The sequence below is a fragment of the Psammomys obesus genome, unplaced genomic scaffold (genome assembly GCF_907164565.1).
Source record: "Psammomys obesus unplaced genomic scaffold, mPsaObe1.curated_primary_1811, whole genome shotgun sequence".
NCBI classification, from domain to species: Eukaryota; Metazoa; Chordata; class Mammalia; order Rodentia; family Muridae; genus Psammomys; species Psammomys obesus.
This window is the reverse complement of record NW_026596117.1, coordinates 14,160,119-14,186,836: the sequence shown is the minus strand read 5'-3', so window position 1 is coordinate 14,186,836 and position 26,718 is coordinate 14,160,119. Positions and strand designations below refer to the sequence as shown.

Here is a 26,718-nt window from a genome sequence, read left to right as displayed (position 1 = left end):
AAAAAAAAAAAAAAAAAAAAAAAAAAAAAAAAAAAAAAGTAAATCCAAGTAACAGTGAAGATTTTGTAAAACAGGAACTCCCACAAAAAGTTGGAGAGGATATAAAAGAACTCCACTACAGAAAGAGTTTGGCAGCCTCTTAAGAAGGAACTGCAACTTTGTCACACAACTAATTCGTGTCTTCTATTCTTAAGAGTCTGTCCAAGAAGAATTAAATGTGATTCACACAAAGTCTTGCATGTGAACATTCACAGCAGCCTTATTCATCACAGCCCTGAACTAAGCAGTCAAAATGTTCACCAGCTGATGAACGGACAATGAAAGAGAGTGCATGCTTGCAATGGGCTACTATCTAGAGATTAAAGAAACCAAATGCCTAGTGTATTATGGGACTGTAATGGCCCAGGATTATGAGGAAGTGTTGAGGAGAGCTTCAACTTGGATACTTCAGATGAGGATGGCAGGAGCTGGCTTTCTCCCCACTCTGAACCTGGTGCCTTAAAGCAGGCTCCCCTACCATCAACCTTGTAAATTCAACCTAGTAAGAATTTATTACCTTGACAGTTAAGCATGCAAATGGAGTATCTTGCAACACCTCTGTCCTGGCCAATTGTACACAGCCACACAAACCTTGCCCCAGAGACCCTTCCCCCATCCCCCAATAAACAAACCAGTTCTCTGAAGCTGTTCCCAGGAGTGTGCTCTTTGCCTCCGCACTCACCACACAATCAAGATCCTGCCTGTACCTACCCTCCCTGGCCAACCTTCACTTCCTCCACTCTAGCCTGGTAAGCAACAGGCCTGAAAAACCTAAGGGAAGAAGTGTCACTATTTGTGACAAGATTAATTAACCTCATGATGCTCTGTTAGTGAAAGGAAACAGAACCAAAGTCTTCGAACTGTGTTACCCATCTATGGAACTCCCAGAAGACAGCAAATGTATAAAGACAGATTTCAGAGCAATGGTTTCCAGTGTCTGTAGGGTTAGGAATGGGCAGATGGGTGGGAGGGAAAATTGGAACTGAAAAATTTTGATGACTGGATTTTGATGATGGTTGTACAGGTCTGTAAATTCACTAGAGCCTAGGGGTGATATTTACAGAACACAAATTATACCTCAAACAACTTCTGTGAAACATTTTGTCCCACGTTTAGTAATTGAATTTCAAATATGTGTTATCTTTTTTCCTTACTAAAACTAAATTGAGGTAAAGATAGCTTATTATGGGAGGGTTGTTTTTCCTCATTTAAAATAAAAAAGAACAAGATTGAGTTTGTTCAGGTTGTTAAGAAGGACAACTAAAAATGAGAGGTCTTTGCCATTGATCAGTTGAACAGTTCATATGCATCTATTTCAAGAAAACTTTCTTCTGTGAGGAAGTTAGAATTCCCTCATCTCAAGAATAATATGGGCCTTGGAGATCCTCTACAGCAATTTCAAGGGAATATATATATATATATTATATTTATTATATATATATATATATGTATGTATTTGGAAACTACTTCAGAGAAGTAGTTTATTGGGAGGTGGGAGGAAGGGAATATTTATGCCCCCAGGGAGGAGGCCAGGATCTCTGGGGCAAGAGAATGACTATATATATGTATGTATGTATGTATTATACTTAAATGTATACAGAAAATTTTAACTTTTTTATTAAAAATCACTTTTAACTTTTTTATTTCTCCCAGCCTGAATAATTTTCAAACAAGGGCGGAATAATAAAGGAAAATATAAGAACTAAGAGGAGATGCCAGTCTTATTCCCGTTTCCTCCTGTGTGACAGAGGGTACTTTTTTCTCATGCTGCACCCCTCTTGCTGAGTGAGGTGTAGGAAAGCTGAGGGCAGGAAAAGATGACCTTGCTTTTGATATCCGCAAGGCACACTCAGGAGTGTGCGTTGAGATGTGTATAATTCTTTGAAAAGGTTTAGAAGGTCTTTTTCATTTTTCCTTTGTTTTAATTAAATTGTTCTTAGGATGTCTTGAATTACAGAACAAGCATTAGCCAGGAAAATAGTCATTCTCACTTACCTCTCAGTGTAAGAATCCATGCATCCCCAGGGAGGGGACGGGAAGACTGGAAACCATGAATAAAATTCTTTTCAAGCAGCATGTTTTAGTTTTTTCTGATGGTATGAGCACTAGGGAATCAAATACTCCATTTAGAATCTGATTGACCTAAGGGCACACCAAAAATTTCCAGAAGTTTCTGTGTCCTCTGTGAAACCTATTTTGGCTCTTTGGTAATCCCTACTAAAGCACCTCATCAGAGAGATTTTTTTTTTTATAATTAGCGTTTTCTTTTGCTAAACTCCCTCAGAAATTGAAAGGATATAAGCATTTAAAAAAAAATAGCATTCACATACTCCCAAATTCAGCTTCCATTGTCTGGTCCTCCTCAGTGAGAAGAGCCTTTCAGAAGTTAGATACCGAATTAGCTGCACTTAGAGAACAGCCTGTTACTTCCGAAAGGGCCCCTCAGATCAATAAACACTGAGAACCTTAACTAAGCACACTGCCCAGCCAGGAACCCACAGCAAACAGCCAAGATCACAGTGGCTCCTTTTATTGGAGTAAATGTTTATTTGTGCTGAAAAGAGATGCGGTCAGTGCAATGTGGGGCCAAGAGATCATAATTTTCCAAAGGAGCTTGCTGTGACTTTTCTTGCTCAGTTCAAGCATAATTTTTGCCTAGGTGTTTTTATACCCCTCGTTTGTTTTTGTGTTTTTTGTTTGTTTGTTTTTTAACAGAGAACTTGGTGGAAAAATGTTTCTTCTGAAGATCTTCCATGTAAATATTTACTTCAGGCTGGCACCTGATAAACACATTAACCTTTGTCCCTCAGAATTAAGTTAAAGCCGAACACTAAGAAACAGAAAGTCTTTTCAGCAAGGACTCTCCTCCATTTGTACAGCCTCTCACTCTATAAACAGAAGATGATTTGCCTCAAAAAGAAGGTGGGGAGGGGTTAACTTTCTATTCACAGAACTTCATAGAGTAAAGGTCATTTCACACAGCACTGTGTTATGGCCAGAGAGGCTGAAAGGCTTGCCTGGCCCTGCCTCGTCCCCTGAGAGACCTGTAAGAAGAGCCTGGCCTTGGTGAATACCTGGATTTTCTGGCAGGAGGAGACCAGAGAAGACAGGAAGTTAAAATGTCCTCTTGCCCTGCGCTTGTTGTCTTTGAAAAAGCAAGTTAGGAAGGTTGTGCAGTTTATCACATTGTTAAGTTGTGAGACTCAGTGAAAGCCAGGGAAAGGACTTAGCTATGGTGAATTATCTGTCAGCCATATTAGAAGTGTTCTTCTACAGGATTTGATTGAACTGCCAGCTCAGGAGGAACTGTGTACGTCTTTCTTTAGTTCAAATTCAGCAGAGGCTTGGGGCAATGAAGAAGTTTATCAGTGAGCAAAGTGATGGATTTGCCCTTGGAAAAGTTCCAAACTCTTTAAAAAGATCTATTTATTTATTTATTTATTTGTTTATTTATTTATTTATTTATTTATTTATTATTTTTAACTTACTTATTTATTATGTTCTGCCAACATGTGTGCCTGCATGCCAGAAGAGGGCATCAGATCTCACTATAGATAGTTATGAGCCTGTGTGGTTGCTGGGAATTGAACTCAGGACCTCTGGAAGAGCAGCCAGTGCTCTTAACCTTTGAGACATCTCTTCAGGCCGAATGTTCCAAACTTAACATGTTTTCTGTCATATGTGCTGCTTCTGAATTGGCCTTGTTCACCCAAATTCAAATTTCATGAATTAGGTGATGGTTTCATCACTCATATGACAAGAAAATGTTTTGTTCCAGCTGCCCTGGGTGGTACCTGACCATCAGAGCATAACTGTAAGTATCCCTTACTGCTTTCCTTTATAACTAATTTTGTCTTGTATGTCAGTCTATTCTTTAGGGATTTATTGAATAACATTATTCCCAACTACTTGGAGCAATCTTAGTTTCGTAACAGAAAGATTTTTGGAAAAATTAGGAACACTTAGAATTTTTTTTTCATGCTGCCATTCAAGGCAGGCTGTGTCTATAAACTGGGCTTTCCTCAGCCTTTGCTGAGTGTAGCATCCTTAGGAAGCACCTTCTCCCCACTGAAGGGATGATGTAATTGACCTGGAGGAGAGTTTAGGAGGAAGTGCTTTTGGGCAGCTGCCCAGGCAATCCAGCAGGTAGACTCTGGACCAGAAGGCAGCTCGTCTCTGTTGTTGCTAATGTTCTATAGACTTTGGCTGGGAAACCATCGAACAGTTGAAGCAGGGGCTGCAAAAGCTACCACATGCAGGCGTTTATAGGAATAGATTGCTTAAAAGCCCCACATTGCTGAAATGGCTTACCAATAAAGAATACTCATTGTTCTTGAAGAGGACCCAGATTTGATTCCCATCACCCACATGGTGGTTTACAACCATCTGTCACTCCAGTTCCAGGGGGTTTGGTGCCCTTCTCTGGATTCCAAGGGCACCAAACATGCATGTGGTGCACAGACATACAAGCAAGCAAAAACACTCATGCACATAAGATGAAATAAGCAAGTCTAACCACAAAAGCAAGCCCCAAAGAAACTAGTCCACATACTTGGGCTCAAAAACTTCTCCAATCCAAAAACTAATCAAGCCTGACTCTGCTAGCTTCCAAGATCAGATGAGTTTGGGCTGGGTTCATGGTGGTCTGACTGTTTACTCTTTGGCACACAAAATCCATCCAATACTACTGGAAGCCATTTGCTCTGAACTCTGGGAAACATGGGTAAACTTGCTTTGCTGTTGTTGTTTGATTGTTTTTGTTGAGAGTGGTCACCTAACCGTAAGGAGCCTTACAATATGGTGATCAGTACTGTAGATGCTTGAGTCAGGCTACCTACTTTCCTCTATTTCTGTACTTACCACTCCTGTTTCTGGGAACCTGGGCACATTCTACCTGTCTTTGCCTCCATTTCTTCATGAGCAAAGTGGAAACAAGATTATCTCTAGAGCTGAGTTGTTGGATGTAAACCCTGTATAGCCATGACACAGCTCCCCAAGACAAGTGGCACTTGTCACTTCGTCTCTGCTGCCTCGTGTCTGAGACAGACACCCTAGAGAGACAATTGAAAAGGAGGAAGGCTAGGGTTCTTATGGAGGGAGGTGTGTGTTTTGTTTGGGTGTTGGTCGTTTGGCTCATAGTCTTAGAGGTGACAGCGTGTGCTTGGGTGCCTGGTGTCTTTCTGGGCCTGAAATGAGGCAGAAGAGCATGAAGGAAGAGTGCAGTGGAGCAAAATGGCACTCTGCATGATTGCTGTTAAGGACATAATGAGATTTCTATTTTCTAGAAATCTTTTTTTCCCCCTAAAATAAGAGTGCATGTAAATGCTAGAAGGCGTTCCATCTGAATAATAAAAGTATCTCATTTGATAAGCAAGGAAAGAGCTGCAAATGTTTGCAAAAATCCACTTAGAGCAGTGGCTCTGTGAAAACACTGACTCCCCCAAACAATGGCGGGTTCTTAAGTTTCAGCTCTCTGTGAACCCATGGTGTAGAAACCCAGTCAGCAGATATGTTATATCTTGAGCATGTTATATCTTGGTTGCTTTCTTCACAGATTTTTGGTCTAATCAGGAGAATAATATACAAACACAGAGAACATTACATCTTTTTTTTTTCTTGTTAATTAAGTTGTCTTCGACATTTTCTTTCATATATAAAATGCATTCTAATTACTCTCACCTTTTGCCCCTCTCAGCCTCCTGCACCTTTTCATATTGTTGACTTTTTGCTTTGTTTTGGGAAGCAGAGTTTAACTGGTGCCCTCTCTGTGACTATGGGTTTGGTGAGGTCATCATTGGGAAAAGGATTGAAGACACTGACTTCCACCCTTCCAGCCAGGACCTTTCTGTAGTCAGTCTTTTGCCAGGGAGAGTTGGAGCTCTAGGATTCCCTCCGTCCTTCCTAACTGGTGGTCGACGCAGGCAGTCTGCGCTACGGTCTCGGCATCACACCCAGAAGATGGGGTTTTGTGGTCCTTCTCAGACACCATTAAGCCTTAAAGATTCAATCAGATCCTAAATACGTCACTTGAAAAGAATGATACACGAAATGTAAAACCAAGCAAGATGTTATAAACGCAGTGACACTAAATTAGAAAACGGTGTCACTAGGAACAAGGATATGGAGAGACGCCCGGGGGAAACCGAGGATTTAAGCTAGACCTGCACCTTATGTTTATGTGCTAGGACAGTGGTTCTCAAGCCTGGAGGTGTTATTTCACAACACATGGAGACATTCTCGCTGCTACGGCTGTGAGCGTGAGAGGGATGCTAACGCTGTCTAACGGTTTTCAGTCAAGGATGCTGCTAAATAAACATCCACTCCCACGGAGCTGTCAATTACTCCATCTAAGGTACCGGTGGAATGGCAGGAGGATCTGGGTGCTTCCTCCTGCTTCTCACGGACAATGCTCAGCCAAGACTACCCCCTCCCCAGTGCCTGGGGCTGTAGTAACTCTCGACTTTGCACACACATGGTTCTCACCACAGAGTAGTAACATCAGGAGAGTAGGGCTGGTTGCAGAAAGCTCATGTTAAAATGCTATGCACATCAAATGCTCATGCTCAGAAGATGCCCTCAGATGATCAGAAATGATGGCATGCAAGTTTTATGTTTCACTAAGGGGTTTCATAGAGACCTTTGCTAAGGGAGGTATTTTCTCAATGGGCCAGACCATGTCCCTTTGAGGTATGAATGTGATAAAAAGCTAGTAGCCAACTTATTTTATAAACTGTTCCCAAGACACTGCCAGGTACCTTCCAGAACAGCAAGGCCTTCCCGTTCAGTTGGTAACTAGGAAAACGGACTCCTTCAAATTATATTTTAAAAAGTGCAGCAGGAAGCACTACTGTGTCGATAGTATAATCCATGCTCAGCAAGTACCAGAGAACAAGGTGGTGAAGGCAGTCCTGGCCCACCACAGGGGGAAAGGCATGTGCCGGCCTTGGGTAATGCCCCAATACTGGCCGCAGCAGGAGATAAACAAAAGGTTCCACTGCGGTCCCATAAAATGGGCATAATCCAATTGAACGTCTCAGAATTCCCTACTGAGGTCACTTGGCGTACGATTTTCTGCTAACGCTCCAGCAGTAGTACTCATGTAAATACATAGCCTAAAAAAAGGTTTTGCGTGTAAACTTGCATGCATAAGCTTTTCAGAAGAGAAAATTTCATGTTGCAAAAAAAAAAAATCAATATTGTACTAAAAAATAAAAGGTTTCAAAATACATGTAGCACGACTTAATTTCTACCAAGTGCTAGGTAATGTATATATAAAAAAAATATATATATATATACAAATAAGTAAAGGTGAGAGTCCACAGGAGAAAAAGCTTGAAGACCCGTTGAATTGAGCAAAAGTGACTTAAACTGCAACATTTCTCAGACCATTAATATATCAATATGTGCTGAATCTCTCTTAAGAAGTTGACACAGAGCCTCTCTTGACCATTTTTTTTTTTTTCACTCAATCATCTTTTTAAAAACTGTGAACTATGAAACCACATTTTGGTGAACGGTGCTCTGCCACAGTGATATGCTACCTGCCCAAAGTTCCAGCAAATGAGTATCCTAAACCCTCTCAGGAGGAAAAGCGTCCGCACGTGGTCAACAGACCAGAGGAGTCTCTCTGCTGAGGCGGCAATCAGGCAACTCACAAGGTCTGGTTGACTTTCTCCGGAAGGAAGCACAGCGCTGCCCGTGCTGACTGCAAGTAATTAAACATTGATGAAAGCAAGTGGAGCACAAGGGCTCCAATCTGCTCTGAGAAGGTGTGGTGTAATTCTCAAGGTTGTGTTTCCCCTCTGCTCAGCGAGTGCAAAAAGACCTGAAATCTGAATCTGTATTGACAAACCACTGGCTCATTCAGTCCAAATGACAGAACAATTCAACTGAGCAGTGGAAGGGTCGTTCTGTTGAACTAGAGGGTTTAAAACAGTCAGCACCAGTGAGGAGCCCTCCGGCTAAGGGGAAGCATACACCAGCAAGATGCTTTGGATCTGCTGCACAGCGAATGTTAAGAATCATTAATATAAAAAGTTTCCTATTAAAAACAAAACAAAAACACCTCCTAGACGCTTACAATCCCAGCACTCGGGGAGACAGAGGCAGGTGGATTTCTGTGAGTTCAAGGACAGCCTGGTCTACAAAATGAGTCCAGAACAGACAAGGCTACACAGAGAAACACTGTCTTAAAGAAAAAAACAAAAACCAAAAAACCTCCTTTAAACCATTGACCATTACACTCATAAAGTTTTAAAAACAAAAACAAAATTCCTCACCCAAACAAAATAAACCCAAACCCTCCTGCTCATGGTAGGTCAGCTTTACGGAAAAACAGTTTACTCTCTTAGCTGTTCCTTTGGACATATAGCTGCAGGGGTGCCTACAAACACTCGCCTTTGAGCGGTACAAACCCAGTTTGGAGGGACAAACCTATTGGCTCACTTAAGAATGCCAAGCCATCTGCTCTAATACCCTGCTGGGTAGAGTCTCTCAGAGGCCCTCTGTGATAGGCTCCTGTCTTGTTCCTTATTTTTAACTTCTTCCAATGTCCACCCCATTTGCCTTTCTGAATGAAGATTGAGCATCTCACCCAGGGTCCTTCTTCTTGCTTAGCTCCTTTAGGTGTACAGATTTTAGTATGATTGTCCTATATTGTGTTTAATATCCACATATAAGTGAGTGTATACCATGTGTGTCTTTCTGCTTCTGGGACAGCAGGGAATCTTGTGAAAGAATGGGGAGATAGAAAGTCCTGGAAGGGTCTAGAGTTCTACAAGGAGAACAACAGAACCAAAAATTCTGGGCCTAGGGGTCTTTTCTGAGACTAATACTCCAACCAAGGAGCATTCATGGAGATAATCTGGACCCCCTGCACAGATGTAGCCCATGGCAGTGCAGTGTCCAAATCGGCTCCCTAGTAAGGGGTGCAGGGGCTGTCTCTGACATGAACTCAGTGGCTGGCTCTTTGATCACCTCTCCCTGAGGAGGGAGCAGCCTGACCAGGCCACAGAAGAAGACTATGAAAGACAGTCCTGATGAGACCTGATAGACTAGGGTCAGATGGAAGGGGAGGAGGTCCTCCACTCTCAGTGGATTGGGGAAGAGGCAAGGAAGGAAGAGGAAGGGAGGGAAGGCAGGATAGGGAGGGAATGAGGGTGGGGCTACAGCTGGGATACAAAGTTAATAAATTATATTTAAAAAAAGATTGGCAAACCAATGGCTGCTAGTAACAGCCCAGTTGGCTGTTCGTATCTGACAGTGCAGCGGTTTAGCTGTCTAGGCTCCTAAAGGAAATCCCTTCCCTCCCAGACAAGCCCCACACAGCTTGTCACGCACTGCAGTGAGCCTCGTCACTCCAGTCATCGCAGTCATTATAGCCATTACACTGGACCTTCTTGGGGACACAGAAGCCACTGGCACACAGGAAGCTCTCACCGCCTCCGCAGAGCGCTGGAAGAGAAAGAAGGGGGTGGGTTAGAACAAGGTTCTTTGTTCTTTTAAACTTCAGAGAGAGAGAGAAATTTAAAAAGAAATAGAAATAAAAAACTTCCTTTGTGATTTGATGGGTTTGCCTCCAGGTTCCCTCACTGTCATTTGTCATCAATTTTCCTTTAGAAGTTGGAACACTTACGGTAGAATTACCTAGAAGTAACCCAAACAGAGCTTGCTGGAAACAGCCAGGGTACAATTTACCGGCGAGCTCTGTGTTCAGGGAACAACTGTATAATTTATGTGAATAAAATGTCAAATGGGAATTTTTTTTTTGTAGCAATGGCAAACAATGTGAAAGTGGAGTATTATTAACTGTGCAAGCCAACAATTCCCTCTTAAAACGCTACTGTGTGAGGCATAGAGATAGTTCCAATAAAACAGAGTCAGACAACTGATGTGCTCTGGAGTAAGGACACAGAGACTCCATGCCCTGTATTGGAAATACAGTTGCTTGCCTCAATAAGGAGGCCAGTTAAAACGTAAGAGTCTGTATGAGCATAACATTCATAAGGAATGTGAAATGACATTAACTAATATTTTCCTTCTTTTTGTCCCCAACAGTGAACATATATTTGGAGTTTTTGTTTTGTTTTGTTTTGTTTTATTATGATATTCCTTTTCTTCTTCCATCTTCAGCAACTACTTGACCACTTGAAAATTATGATATATAATGAATTTCAGATAAAAAGGCAGAAATACTATCAAGAAATGTCATTAACGAACAGTGAAATCAGTTCAACAGAGCAGATACAAATAAACGCCCATGTGTGCTTATGTGCATTGGCTAGACTTTAAACCATAGCACCTCTGACTTGGCAATTATAAATGCAGACATGTTTTACTTTAAGGCTATTCATACTATCCTTGTTTATGACCAGGAAACCATAAGATGACAATTATACCATAGGAAAAAACTGCCTGTGTTCATTTGGTAACTCCTTAGTAAAGAGTCACCAAAAATATACACCACAAAAAAATATTCAACTTCCTGGGGAAAAGTTCAAGATACTTCAAATGAAAAAACAAACAAACAAAGAACAACAATTGGTTGTAAAAAAAAAAAAAAAGCTAAGGACAATTTTAGTTTTGTTACCTTTTTTTACTCTGAATTTCACAAATATAGTGATCATGTGTATTTCTCTAGTCAGGGGAAACGCTTTTGCTTTTTTTGTTTTGTTTTGTTTTGTTTTCGGGGGGGGGATGTTCAAGTTTCAGAATAATAGAAAATAAAATCAACAACACTCCTTCCCTTTGCCAAAGCTACTGTGCATCCTACTTGAGGGCGTGAGCTGTCTGCTTACAGCCTCTTGAACTACCTGTTCCTTGGTCATGTGACCATTCTACACTTAATAATGAGAAGTGAGGAATTTGATGTAGATAGAAAGGGAAATGCAGAAGAACACAGGGAGGGCTACAAGAGGGAGTCCCAACTGCCACAGTTCTCGCATGTTCAGTGGCCTGCACTCAGAAGGCTCTAGACTAGTGTTTGGTGGAAAGAGCCACATAATTCTCCACAGGGCCATATATCACCACAAAGCTTAAAACAAATAAACAGAACTATATCAATGAATTCCCACCCCCAAAGCTCTCAAGAAAATCAGTGTTTTGATTTGCTGAAAGCAAAGTCCTGGCTGATTGCAAAACCCTGCAATACCAATAATAAAAATATGGTTTTCATTGCACCTTACAATTTCAGAATCAACCTAATTAATTACATATTGAATCTCAATTGCCAAAGTACTCAACACGTCTGATGTGTACAGGCTGGAGAATTTAGCACACGCCCAAATGCCTATAAGACTGCAAGCACAGACTCCTAATCGGCACACAGGAAACCAGATATAAAATGAAACGCTACACCAGGAGTTTTGCTAGCTGGCCTACGCAATATCCTCCAGAGTGCAGAGAAGATTGTAAAGGAGTGCTTATCCTACTGTGAGATTGGTTCTCTCCTGTCCAAACCACGGAGTGTGAAAGTCCATGTCTGCTTCTCAGGAGGGGCCTCAGGAAGCGCTGTGTTCCCACGTATGGCTCTGATGAGTCCCCAGGACATGGAGCTGAAAGTTCAGCATGAACTAGCTCCTGACTTCTAGAGCGCATCTCAAGACCCCATGCAAAGATGACTTCAGTGAAGTCATTACTTGGATTATCTCATCTCAGATCTAGGCCAAATTTGAAGCCCAGCATTGCTTGCTCTGCCTCGTTATTGACCTCTCTTGTCTTGGCTCATTCAGCAGGAGGTAAAGCCTGTGCCACATTTGAAAGGGGTGGCGGAATCTTCTTGGTTTTGAGACATTGAAAACCATGACCTTATTCTTTGTTTGAAAGTGTGCACTTAAGCCAGTCTCAAAATGACAGTGTGCGTTTTCTCTCATTTGTGGTTGACACAATTTATATTAATACATAAAGTAATGTGTGTGTATTTGATATGAAAGTAAAGGCAAATTTGTCTAGAGAGCAAAGGTGACTAACAGGATGGAGGGTGAAGATGGAAGGAGGGAGTGGAAAGGACTATGTACAATGTATAAATGTATCCTTATGAAATACAGTATCATATACAATGAGCACACAGAGATTTAAAAAATAAACTGAAAAAATTCAAAGTATTGTTATCTATCTCACTTTTTAAAAATTAAAGTATAAAGAATCTTTTCTGTATGACCCTTGTCTGTAGAATTTGCAATTTTCTTGCATGCATTTTTCAATCTACAGAAGGCTATAGACATAAACTTTGAATTTCTAAAATTCAAGGCAGGCATTCTCACTCTGACATCCTTGGGGGAAAGGTACTTTACAGACAGAAGAAGCAGAGCACTGAGAGGTTACGACAGCAACAGCCCAAAGCTACACTGCTCGTAAGAGGTAACAACAACCAGCCCACAGTCTTGAGGTAGACGCGACAGCTCAATCTTCCAAACCCCACTGGCTGCCCTGTTCTGCGAGAGTCCATAGCATTTGTGCTCAGTCCAATTTTGGGGCACCGGGTGTAAGTCAAAGTTCAAGTTGTCTTTATTTCTCTCTTTAAACCAAAGACAGATGTCTGCTCTCCAGGTGAGTTGGATCCACATGGAATGACATTCCACGTCAGCACTCGTGTTTTGGAAGACCTCCTAAGAGAGCACTTATCAAGTTTCTGCAGAGTTTTTGGCATAAATTTTGCTGTCTTCTACCGATTGTCTTCCCACAGCTTTTGAGTTATCACTTAGATGATCCTTGAGGAGAAGTCATGCTGCGCCATCTTGACACCACCTACTGAACGCTTTGTCTGCAATTCTACAAGGAAGGTGCTGAACGTAAAATCAGTAACAGATAGGTTAATGGGAGATTCGTTAATTGAGAGGAGGTTTACAGAGCGCCTTCCTAGCTCTGTTTCTATAGATAGTGCAGTGAAGAAAACAAGGCCCCCTGCCTTAATCAAACACCAATGCTGAATTCCCTTTATCCTTGGCACAATTAACACTACTGCAAGAAGAACAGTGCTCAGTGATGTTTCCTGAGATGCTGCTTTGCATGTTCAGGTATGTGAGGCTGATGAGGAACCACCTGGGCTTTAGACCATCATGGCCTTAGGAGAGTGTGAACTATATGGATAGTTGGCCTATCTCAGGATTCTAGTTCCTTGATGAGTTACTGAAATAAAACTTCGCAACCCGAAATTACATTGGAAGTTTCGACTGCTTCCAGCCTCCCTTGCTTCTCTCTGTGTTTCAAGGCAAATTTACGAGCCACCTTGTGGTTGCTAGGAATTGAACTCAGGACATCTTGAAGAGCAGTCAGGTGTTCCTAACCACTGAACCATCTCTCCAGACTATCAGGGCAGCATTTCTAATAGCAAATGTGCTCTCTCTCTCTCTCTCTCTCTCTCTCTCTCTCCCCAGTGATCAACTTCTAGCACCTCAGAAACTTCTCACGAACTACTGACTGTGAGGGAGCCCCATCAACCCATCCATTAGGCTTGCTCAAGGCCTGAAGCTCAGCTTCAGTTCCATCCCTAGGGAGAAAGCTAACCTAGAACAGCACACTTCAACTTGGTCTACACAGACTAAGAGCCTGTCAGCGCTGCACTCCACACCCAGCTTGAAAGGCTTTGTGTAAACCACTCTCATTCTTTTCTTCCAAAGGTTACTTACGTGCTTGAAGGAGAGCGAGCATGGTCTGCCCTGGCTGATGCAATCACTCCTGGGGAGAGCGCTGTATCTTTACGAATAAAAAACAGACCTCAGCTTTGGGATAAAAAAGAAGGCAGGAGAAAGTCCACAGGTCTGATCAAATTACCAAACTTGGTTTGTGCCCTGTCCTCCATGGAGGGTGAGTCATAATGACTGGCCTTTCATTTGCTGAATCTTAAAAAGTTATGGCTAGAAGTGGGAGTCAGGAGGCTCTGAGTTTGGAATCTCAGAGAATCCCCAAGACGTTTTGAAAAAGAGCACAGCCTTGCTGGACGCTGTTGAGAAAGAGACCATGTACAGCCGAGCACCTGTCTTTGGCTGGAGACTAACTCCAGGTCTGCAATGCCGAGCTAGTGGAGACCCTGACCAGAGTTTCAATAAAGTAGAGGCAACAGCCAGATGGGTGTGTCAGTGGGAGAAGGAGCGGGTGGTGAGCAGCTAAGGAAGGACAACTTTGCTGCAGAAGAAAGCAATTAAATGTTATGGTTGATGAGCATAACAAAAACATGGTTTGAAATTCAGCATTTCAATGCTTTTGAATTAGTGTGTTCTATAGAAGAAGCGGGAAAGACAGTAAATATTGCCCACAGGCCAAATAAATAAAGTCCACTTGCCCAGACAGAGACAAGGCATGTGTGTGTGTGTGTGTGTAGACATATATGTATGTCTGTGTATGTGTATGTATCATATAATTTTACAACAAAGTCTATATCTTTCTATCCCTTTAATCCATAACAAAAATGAGGAGTCCTCATATACAACTATCTACTAATCTAATAAATTCTTTTCATTTTCTTCTCGAACATCTCCTTTTTCTTTTTTATATTAAATTTTGTTTTGTTTTGTTTGGGGGTTTGTTTTGATACTGAGTCTCAGAGTAGATCCCAGGCTTGCTGGGAGTTGGTGCTCTCACTGCCTGTGCCTGGAACGTAGTTGCAGCAAAGGACTCAACTATGGCATCTTTGAACAGTGCCCTGTGCCCATCACTTCCAACAGTGCTGATATCCAGGACCATCAGAACACAATCAGCAGAATGTCAGGCTAACCCAGACAGCAACAAAACCATGTTTTGCTACAACTCACAGGATTTATATTACAAAGTATATACATGTTTGTTCATTGTCTCTGGCTTTTTTTCTACAATGTAACTTTCATGAGGAAGGCAATTGGTCAGTTCTCTTACTGCTGTGTCCTGAGTCTAGAAAGAAACTGTCACATGAAGGGAAGAAGTTAGATTATTTATAAAGTAATAAATGAGGCCTGGGAACATGAGGTACCTAGAAAGGAGAGCTAAATGATGATTCCAGTTCCTCAGCCCTCCATATTTAAGGGTAATGAATATCTTATGATGTTCTGTTCACTGATAGATTAATAAAAGGAGAATATATTAAAATGTCTTTATGCGCCAATGGGATATTAATCAGACCTGCAGACAAGGCCTGCTTCTTAGTACCATTTGCTCTAAGAACAGGACAGAGAAAGGCTCTTCTAACTAAAAAAACCGTCTTTTCTGGCCCACGATGGTGTCTGGTGCTCTGACTCAACGTACATCACCCATACCTTAGGTTACAGTGGGATATGTCTGAAAATGTCTGTGATGTGCAGGAAAGGGACCTTGGGACCATGTCACGGATCCTGGTGTGTGTCAGGACTGTATGCCTACAATGTAAGTGCGCACTTACTCTAGAAAGGCTTTTGCTGCCAAAAACAGCATTGGAAACTCCCTCCTTAAGAGTATAAGTGTTCAGTTCAAACTTTTGTAGAACACAGTTAATTTTGTCTTGGCTATCAACAGTTAAAATTTCTATTGTAGACCTTTATTTTTTCATTACAATTAGTATTCATTCTCCAAGCCCTTCCCCACAGTGCACATGCCCCTTTAATTTAATACCCTTAGGTGCTTTTTATACAACATCTTTTATTTAGTAAGAAACTATCTCTGTCAAACAAATGTTCAAAGAAAACCCAAAACAACTCCCAGAATTAAATGTCTTCACGCCTGAGTTCCTCCTGGACTTAAACACCCCACCCTCACCCCCGATGTGAAATAAAGCTGTGCTTTGTTTTTGTGGGGAGACTTTACCATATGGCTCTCAGCTTTAATTCCTAAAAATAAGAGCAAAGTGTAGGTATTGCCTGTCTGACAGCATGATGGAAGATCTACCATTCTGTAGAGAAATTAGTCATCATAAAGTTATCTAAAAGTGATAGCGAGGAAACAAATTCTGCATGTGCAACTGGGAAGGAGAATGTAAGTAGAATTCTGAAGGCAGCCCCATGCCAGCACTCAGCATCTCAAGGAACATCATGGTATAAAATAGACACAGTCTAGTGAGGTCTAGTAGATATTTAATTATAATTAGACAGAGTAGAAGGTAAAGAAAAAAAAATAGATGAAAATCTGGAAGTCAAGCTGGATGACCAGAGACTGACAGAATGCATCGTAAAAAGAAATTTGTGCTCGATTCAATATTTAAGAGAAGGAAAAAAAGTATGGGAGGAAGGAGAAAGGTACAAAGCGTGGAAGGAGGGAGATGCTATCAAAGAATCTTCCAAAAAAAAAAAATCAGAATCGTATACAGAAAACGACACTCTGATATACTCCTCGAATATTCACCCTCAAAAAGGACTCATGGCAGTGTGTTTTCAAAGCTCATCGGCAAACAGGCTGTATGCAGTGATGATCACTTGTTTTTCCCTGTAAAAAACTGCAATAAGTTAAATTTTCTGAAAATCACAAAAATTCAAAATTGCTTGTTTATAAGCCAGGCAGGTATTTCCAAATTTGAAGAAAATTACTTCCTTAGAGTTTTGAGAAATTAAAAACTTTTATCCACCCACTTTCTGAATTTGCTTCAGAAAATAATACCAAAATTCTGAAAACAAAAACAAAAATACAAAAATTAAGATTCTTCTAGACTACTGGCATAGTTCTGAGATTTTTCTCCAGACATAAGGCCGCCTCTAAGGACTATCTTTGGCAAAGTCCAGACAAATGGAGCATATTTTTTATTATTATTTTAAAGATTTATTTATTTATTATGTATACAGTGTTCTATCTGCATGTATGCCTGCATGCCAGAAGAGGGCACAGGATCTCACTATAGATGCTTACGAGCCACCATGTGGTTGCTGGGGACTGAACTCAGGATCTTGGAAGAACAACTAGTGCTCTTAACCTCTGAGCCATCTCTCCAGCCCTGAGCATGGTTTTATACAAGCCCGATGAGTACACATAAAGATACATTGAATAAAGGAACTTCGCATGACGTGGAAAAGAATACTCCGACGTCATAGTTGCGTATAAGACTAGACTGAGAACCTAAACAGTGCAGTTATTATACAAAGAGATGGCCCTCTTGTCTCCTTCTTTCCCTTACGGCTGGGTTGCTTCCCCTGTCGGGTGAAACAGGACAGGAGCCTTGTTGAGACCATGCTTCTGGACTTCAAGCCGCCAGACTAAACCTCTGAAGAGGAGCCGTCTTGGAGCTTTTGTAAGGTGGACTAAGCTGATCCATGATCACATGTGAATGTGTTGGGTAGTAGAAACCGTGCAGATTTCATTTTATGTGTCGAGACTCTAGATTTCATTTTCACTATACCCACCCTGAAAATGTAATGACCATTCTTTTTTCAGTTCTTTTTTTTTTTTTTTTGTACCAACCACTTACAAAACTAAAATAAATTTGCTTGTGATTCTGTAATAGTAGGTTGCCCAACAAGCGGGAATAGATCAAGCATGCATTTTTATTTTTGTGAAAAGGATTTAGAAAATGACCTTTCAAAGGCAGATCACATGTCTGTAAATTCACAGTGCACCCTGAGAACACTCAATTCCACTTCTTTGCAATCACATCCTAAGTGTTGTTATAATGTAGATCACTCCAGAGCAGTTCTCACCCTTCAAAGGGCACAGGGACCTCAGCCACCTTCCAGATGTGACAGCCAGTGGCTAGAAGCCAAGTTCTGCAGCTCTGTATCAGCGTCCGGCCTGAGGTCTGCTGCTGTCCTCATCCCCATCGCTAATCACACAGCACAGTCTCATTCCACGCAGAAGCCCATAGTGACAGCACATAGTGACTGAGCCAAGGCAGAGTTCAGAAGGCCTGGCTATTTCCAGCAGTCTGTTCCTGTATAGGCCACTCCTCAGACAGTCAAATGACTTCATTCCTGAACGCTCTCATAGTTAAAGGAATAAAATGCCAATGATGAAAAAGTAGTTCCTAAAACTCACCGTAATGTCCAGCTTGATTTTTGGGAGGGGTTGGGAGAGGGTAATTTTAGACCAAAAAGCTCAGAAGTGTGAAGCTGTGTTCTAAAAGCAATCAGATACTTTAATTCAAATCCACAGCTGTACTTTTTCTCTAATACCACTGTTTTGATATGCCGAAAGCATTGTAAGTATCTGTATTGCTTTTAGAAAACTACTTTACACTTCCGAGCTTTCATTTTCTGCCTATTTGAGGTTGTCTTTGAATATTGTGGTCTATAATAGTAACAAGGGTTCCTGCTACCAAACTGGGCCAAGCCCGGTGTATTCTGTTCATTAAGACCAGGAAGTATGTGGTTCTCCTCTGACAGAGACAGACATGCCACGTGCCTGAAGGATTAACCTTCTGTAACAAGAATTCTCACCTTCAAACCCATGGATACATCACTGACTACCTAGATGGGGAAAGTGAGGGCGGTCAGGTTCTTTGCAATAAACAAGCTACAGCATGTCTCCGAAAAGATGAACACACACATGAACTAACACAATAGCATAAAAAAAAAAAAAAAAGATTTGCTACAGACTTCTTGGCTCATAAACAGAAGGAAGCCCATAGCTCCAGCAAAACTTGTGCTGTCAAATCCTGTTCTGTGAACTGATTTACATATTGGAAGAATAGGGAGGGTCTGCATTCTTCTTCCCAATTTCATTAGTGTTTCTGCTACTGCAAGGACTTGACAGGGCTATGGAGAACCACTCCCAGCACCCCTAGCTATGAGAGTCTGTAACAAAGCCGCACAGGCTAAATGTAACAAGGAAAAAGAATGAACCATGCTTAGAAGAAAACACACCCACAATTTAATTAACTTGCATTCTGCTGCCAATTCCCAGATACGAGGAGACTAAGTACTCAGCACCCAAGGGCACAGGGAAGGTAGAAAAATCTACTCTTCCCACATGTTCACAGGAAAAAGTGTGTTCTTTTGTAGCAGCAAAGAGAAATTTTATCTGGTCCGGTCTTGGGTGAACAGTATGTACTGATCCAATCAGAGGTCCAGGACGGACAGAGGGAACAAGGAGGGAGAGTTTAGGAGGGACAGAGGTATCAAGAAAGACACATGGATTGGAAGATGCCTGCTGAGCCAAGTGGAGAGTGCTGACTTTATCCTGAAAGGAGGAGAGACACTCAACAGCCTGCCTCTCAATGCTGAAGCTGCCATTGACATAACTGTGAAAACCACCCATCCCAAGTGAAGCGCTCAGTCCTGAGACCTTTAGGACACAGGGCTTGGTCGAGGTCAGGTGATTTGTGGGTAGTGAGTGCAACAATGGGAGTCACTTTGTTTAGAAAGGTTATTTTTGCTCATTTTCCCAAGAAAATGTGTAGTTTCCAAGACAGGAACCAGCTCCTAAGTCCCTGGGAGGGTCACTCAGGGATGAGGTTGGCTGAGTCCCTCATCATGAGAGATAGAGAACGTGGAAACTCAGCGAGTCCCCACAGGGCTGCAGCTTTTCTAAAGGTTGGTTACAGCTTGATTTGTAGCTGTGTCTATAATCACCGAACCCTGCTTCTGCCTGGACTGACTTTAGAGGGGCCTCCCACGGAACTCATGCCTGTTCACACATGTCTTGCACGTTTTTCGGTGGACTTTTTCTTTTATCAGGGCCTTTCATATGGTCATGTTTTACCACTGTCAATCATCTATTTACTTTTAAAAATTATGGTCTCTTTAACTATTAAAAAAAAAAAAAAAGTTTGATGGACCCGTGAAGTAAAATGTGCTAAATCACACCGCCGTGAGGACAGTGACTTGTCTGTTCTGTTCCCAGCTGTAGCTACAGGAGCCTGTGAGAGCTGGATGCGCCTCATGAGCTAAATAAACTTGGCATCCAACTCGGAGCACTTTAGAGCAAATAGGAACACACACACACACACACACACACACACACACACACAGCCAAACTTCAGGGCTATATTCTGGCCAAAGTACACCCAAAAAAGTCCACAGAGATAAAGAAATCAGGACACATTTCCTAACTGTCAAAACTGAGTCTGACAAGGCCATGGGAGAAATCCACAGAATGACTGGCTAATTGATTTTTGTTAGGTAGTTGATCTTTCCATGCCTCTAGCCCAGCCCAAACACAATGTGGACGGACCTGGATTTCATAGAATAGAATTCAAGACCCGTGTCCCGGTTACTTCCCAGATCTAGGTTTCAGCAAGATGTCCAAGACCACAGCCTTTCTCACTGAGAACCACCAGAGGGCACGCACATCCTGGGCTGCCCAAGACAGGCCCAGAAGGTACTCCAGGGTGTGATGGAAGTCCAGAATAACTGCATTGTGTCTTCACTGTTTATTTTAAACAACATTGCATTTCTTTAAAAGTTGGCTTTGCATTTTACATAACAACAGAGGATTATGATCATGGAGACCCCATGACTGCAGAACAATAATTTATTTTTTTCTGCTTGTATGTCTGAGTTGACTTTTCTTATAATAAGAAACAACCTCAGGAACCACTATTTTAGAACTGCAGCTCATGTATAATGTGATTTTTGTGGGCTGTAAATGGAGTTTTCAGCGGGGACTTTCATTAGAAGGTAATCTCATTACGGATCCCTGTTAGACTTTCTCACCATGTCATCCAGATAGAAATGAAAGTCTTTATAGCTGTAGGAAAGTTCCAGAACTGTTGGCGTCATAAGCTCAAAACTGCTCTACTCTAAGAACTTTAAAGAAAAACTGCCAATTTCTCCCAGCAACTACACTCTAAAAGGAAAAATTGACAGCCAAAACCGTTTACAAGCAGACAGAATGGGAAGCCACATGCCTCGCAGAATTTGGCTTGATTCAGAGGACTCCTGGGAGGTCTCCCGTCTTAAACATTTCCCAGCTCAAGTTTCTCACGTTGGAGTCTATTCATTTCAAAGGAGCCCAAGGTCCTCAATTAAAAGGCAATTTTCTGAGGATTCCTCATTCAGTTATCAGCCAGGGTTTCTAAGGACTTTGCAAATGACATAGCTCTGAACATAGCAAAAACTGTCTTGGGAACCAGCAATAGCTCAAACAGCTCATACATATGGTTGACTATGTTAATGGGTTTCTTATCTATGGATTTGCCTATCCAAAGACAAGAAAAAAAAAAAAGAGGAGTTAGGTCTGTAATGGCTGAGTCATTATGGGAGACACAGACAGACAGACTGACAGATGGACACGCACATGTAATTCCTCATCATTCCTCACTGAACAATGTCTTAGAATGAAGATTTATGGAATATTTATACTACTATGTGGATTAGCTAGAAATGAATTAAAGCACACAGTAAGACTACATGGAGGATACATGAAAATATGACAGTCTCTTATATTAGTCATGAGCATCTGTGAATTTAGATATGTGCACAAGGGGTCCAAAACCAATCACCCTCAGATACCTAGGGCCCACTAAATATTTCTCTTTGTATTTCTTTTTTAAAAGACATTAGAAAATTAGTATGGGGAAACAAGAAAAAAGTGACATCTGAGAAGTGGGGACAATGTATAAACTTAATTGGTTCAAAGCCTTAGATAATTCTGCTGGCTAGTTTTATATCAACTTGACACAAGCTAGAGTCATCTGAAAGTATGCAACCTCAATTGAGAAAATGCCTCCACGAGATTCAGCTGTGGGGTACTTTCTTAATTCGTAGTTGATGAGGGAGGGCCCAGCCCATTGAAGGTACCATCCCTAAGGTGGTGGTCCTCAGTTCTGTAAGAGGGCAGGCTGAGCAAGCCATGTGAAGCAAGCCAGTGAGCAGCACCCTCATGGCCTCCGCATCAGCTTCTGCCTCCAGGTTCCTGCCCTGCTTAAGTTCCTGTCCTGATGTCCTTTGATGATGAAGAGTGATGTGGAAATATAAGCAAAAAAAAAAACAAAACTTCTCCTCATGTTGGTCATGTTGCTTCATTAATCCTAACTAGGAAAATAAACAAAGGTCAGTAGAGACTGAAGAAGGCAAGGCAGAAAACTACAAAAGTACAAGAGCATTGAGACTGGAGAGCCATCCTCTGTCACACTAAAAATTTCATACAGACTGAGACACCCAGGACTTGTTTTCTCTTTTGGTATCTTTTTAATTATGTGTACAAGTGAGAAGGGATGGGTGCATGGGAATACAATTCCCTCTGGTCAAAAAGAGGATGTAAGACACCCCCTGAAACTGGAATCCCAGGTCCTTGTGAGCCAGCTGACATGGATGCTAGGAACCAGACTCAGGTCCTCTGCAGCACTGGTATGTGATTTTAAGGGCTGAGTCATTGCTCCATCTCTCCTGACTCCCATTCATGCTTTTTTTTTTTAAGCTAATGTTTATCTAGAACTTTCTAGGTACAGATTATGTCTAAAAGGCTCTACTTCATTTTTCTTTAGAATACAGACAGCTCTGACATGAAAATCTTAATTACCAGAGGAGAAACTGAGGCTTTGAAATTGACTAACCTTCTCCACAAAGGGCTGACAGCCATCAGAGCTACACAGATCACCCCAACAGATAGATTCCAGAGCCCTGTTACTGAACACCCTCCAGGGCCTATATTAACTTCCAACTGTCACCAACTCTGACAAACTGGGTGAAGGTAACAGAATTTGTTGCCTCTTACAGTGTGGGAAGTCAGGAGTATGACCAGGGTCTCTCTGGGTGGGATGGTGAGGCTCTTACTCGTTGTCACTTTTCTCCTTTCGTAATGTCAAAGCCTAAAACATGCAGGTCTTTGATGCATGTCTGTCCTCACATATTCCACTAACTCCTTTGTCTCCCTCTTCACTTTTCAGAAGCCTGTCATTATCCCAAGGCCACCTAGGTAACCCAGGAGAGGAGCAGTTCTCTGTCCATCTTCAGTTTGGACTCCCAAGGACCAAGGTAACTAATGTATCCGGGGATTAACAAAGAAACATCCTTAGGGAGTCAGGTATCATTCTGCCTACCAGAGATGACCAGCTTTTTCACCCTGTTTTCTATGTTCCTTTTACATGCAGCATTCAAAACCAGGTTTTGAAATCCTGGAACTCTAGGACTCTTTGATAGATGCTTTATTGATTCCAATGTTTTACAATAGTTTACTAACAAAGACTGTTTCCAAAATGCCAGTGGTTTCTGCCCCAGGTTCAGCTAGAGAGCTAATATTGGCACAGATGCCACAGGGCTAGAACTCCAGGTATAAATGGCCAAGCTAGCCTCCCACAGACCCTAGTGCTCACCACTCCCTTCCCCCTTGTCCATAGTCACTACTGCCATCTTGGTTGCTTCTGTTGTTCCCAGTAGGGATCCAGGTCCTGGTCCAGCAACCATGGAGTCATTTGAACTCCTAGACATACAATCCTGAAGTGCATGCTGCGCTGGAGAGACAAGCCAATTGTTCAGCATCCACACTGCCCACCAAACAAGTTCACATGTGTTCTGATGGACACGCTCCCACATAGAATATGGCTGAGGCAAGTACATTGGCCCATAAGATGCCACTTAAAGATCGTGTGATTAAGAATTACAATAAAAAGCTGGAGGTGGAGGCGAGAGACATGATACTGCACTGGAGGCAGCGACAGGTGGATCTCAGTGAGTTTGGGCTATCTTTGTCTACACAGTGAGTTTAAGGCCAGCCAGGGCTGCCTGTGAGACTGCTCCAATAGGCAAGCAAGCAAGCAAACAAGAAAAAAGATACAGGAGAGCAATGCCAAATTAATAAACCTAGTACCACGTCATTCAGAGAGCAAGATTCCATGCCAAATCTAGCCCAGGAAACCAGCTGGAGCTTAACCTTCCAAAGCAAAGGTGAGATGGGAAAAAAAAAAGGCCTGAGAGAATTCCAGTAGCAGGGTACCAGCAACCCAGCGCTCCTACAAGCATGATCTTTTGGCCACATACCTCTTCTCCCTCACCCACATCTCTTCTGCCACACCCGCCAAACTGCATCCTGTTGGAGTCACAGCATACACAAATGACCCAGCCCTGTGATGCCAGAGACTCCTGGTTGTCAGCCAAATACCCCCCTCGGCTCGTTTATAACAATGACATTAACAACGCATCCGTGATTGCCATTCTGAAGCCTTGGCTGTGTCCATGTGATGAAGTTTTCACCAACACAGCAGGATCAGTTTGTCCTTTGCCCTGACCTGCCATAAAAAGTCTTACTGCCATCACAGGATGACGCACAGACGGAAGACCGCTGAACCAACAAGTGGGTGGAGCCACGTTTTTAGATAAGTTCATAGGACAAGCTGGCCTGGAAAGCTTACACACTGGAAAGGCTACCTTGGGTCTCTTGCTTTACTACGGGGGAAAAAAATTTGTTATTCTCATGAGCTAACACTATTACAGGGAAATTTGGGTGATAACAGTTTTGTTTTCACATGTCAGTCTGTTGGGCAGATCAGACAGTAACAGCTAATCCAGGCAGAAGAGCTAGGTGTCCAGAAAGAGATGATCCCTTCACATCTCCTAGAAGCTGATGAACCTCCCCACAGTGGGGCTCACTAACATATTAGCCATGCGTGAAACAAACTTCAGTAATCCAGCCCAGCCTATACCAAGAGCGTTATCTCTGTGACAAATGCCTTCCATATTTAAAATTGTATCTTCCAAATATAACCAATTTATTGGTTGAATGAGACTGTATGCCATTAAGCATGATTGAGAGCAAATGAGTTTAAAGTGTCACTAGTATGACCAACGGTACTAAATTGACGTCATACCACAGACAGCAAAACAAAGACATTTATTTAATGACACAGGCAACAGTCCTCCCTCCCTTGACCCACAGATACAGAGGCACAAGATGTCAATTGTTTTCAGAACATTTGGTTTCTGCAAGAACTTCTAGCAGCTTTTCCCAAAATATACCAAATAAAATATTGTCTCAAAGATGTGTGAGTTGTGAAAACAGTCGCCAATGCATAGGGGAATATCGCTGCACTGGAAAGAAGAAACAAAGAATTGATGCAGGAGAGAAAGATAAAAGGAAGAGGCGTCCAAGGTGAAGATGGCCGCTGTTCATTCTGGGGGTCATGGGACTTTTTCTCCCAGAGTGAAGAAGCGAGTCTCCTTGTTGGGAGGTTCACTTTCCTTCAGTAAGACACAGCTGAGCAGAGTTCTCATAAACATAAAGAGAAGTCGCTTTTGCGTCGGGAAAAGTAATAAACTCAAACTGTGTCTAAAACGATGGGGAATACAAGGAGATAATGGGAAAATCTTAAGATTTAATTAGGTGTGGTGAAAATCTATCAAGCGGATGAAACCAAGAAGTCCCACTTTTAAACACAGCACCTCCAGAGTGCTGCTGTCGGAAAGTGGACAATGGATGCTACAATTGCAGTCCTGAAAAGTGGCAGAAAAGAGGTGGTGACGCAGCTAAAAACTTCTTTGAGCTTAATTTGAGCTCCGTGGTGTTTCATGTGCTCAGCATTTTTAAGGGAGGAAACATTTCTCTCAAGGAAGTAGTGTAAGCTTATCAGCTTAATCGTCTTAATTCTTTCTGTAAATTTCATTCAAGTGTCACTGAATGGAAAACTCAGTCTCCATTGTCTTAATCAAGCATGTGAATGTTTAGCATTTCCTTGAGGCTCTAGGGTCCTTACTAGGAGGAGAAAATGTTTCTTGGCTCTGAGATAAAGTTAGCCTTATGCTAAGCAGTCTGAGGCTTCCTTGGCACTTTGTCACTCTTCTTCATCACACACAATTTCCCAAGCACCATTTTCACCATTATCCCTGCAACAGGATCTCTACCCATGCCCATTTCCAGTTTCTTTGCTGTCAATTATGAAGACTGGTGAAAATGAAAAAAATTTTAAATTATTTTTTAAAATAAAAGACAAATAGACTATGCAAGAGGACTTCAGGGAATCTTTTTTTTTAAATGGCAGAGTGAGTATCTATTAGATGTTAACCTTTTCATTTCCCCTTCTTATTAGTCACTGAATGTGTTCTACATAACTGAGGTACAGTCTTCAGATAAGTGAGGTGCTATCATATAGTCAAATGACTAAATTAAGATAGAGGTGCTGCCTGGAGAGACACAGTGTTGTAGCAATAGAGAAAACATGGGACATTAGGTTCAGGTCCCAGCTCTGCCTCTTTCCAGCTGTAGAAGTCTTCAAGTCTCAGCACCTTAATTAAAAAAAAAATTTAACTATTGGGTCAGTGGTAGAGTGTATGCCATGCTTAGCATGAGTGAGGCCTTGGGTTAAACAAATGTGAACATGCTCTCTAATGATACAGTTGTGTTTTTGAAGACTACAAGAGACAAGCTCTCCATAGTTGGCGTTTAGAAAGCTTGGACAGGTGAGCTATGTTATTACTATTCATCCTTGGTACAAACATCTCTGTGGGTGTCTGTCACAGTCAAAAGTGATTCCTGCAAGCTGTAAATTTAATTTCAAGCATATCTGTTTAAAGTGCTTTAGGTGAGGTCCGATTAATCCAACCTTTCAGATTTTTTATTTTAAAACCAAAAATACCATCAAAGATATGATCCTGCCTTCTATTACTCTAAGTAAGCAAATGAAGGCGAAAGAGTCAGCATGACACAACCAAAGTCATGACTAATTAATTAACTAACTCCCAGAGCTATTTAGGAAGCAGAAATGGGACTCTGTTAATTACGTTCATGTCAGGATGACTGTGAGGGAACAGTTTAAGGATGAAAGATTTATTTAGAATAACGGTTCAATCCATGCACGTCTGGAACATGCAGTAGCAAGAGGGTGTCGTAGAGACTGTCCTTCATTCCTAAGAAGACAGGAAGCAGAAAAGAAGGAGCCAGGGACAG

The 26,718-nt window shown here is 41.8% G+C and overlaps 1 protein-coding gene across 2 annotated transcripts in view; it reads right to left on the bottom strand.

Moving 5' to 3' along the window:
• Corin (corin, serine peptidase) overlaps positions 1-26,718 on the bottom strand; it is a 208,065-nt gene that overhangs the window by 70,939 nt on the left and 110,408 nt on the right. For both annotated transcript variants that reach the window (XM_055629339.1, XM_055629338.1), the window contains exon 6: positions 9,379-9,492. In XM_055629339.1, the coding sequence (XP_055485314.1) occupies positions 9,379-9,492 (114 nt within the window). The remainder of the gene's footprint in view (positions 1-9,378; positions 9,493-26,718) is intronic.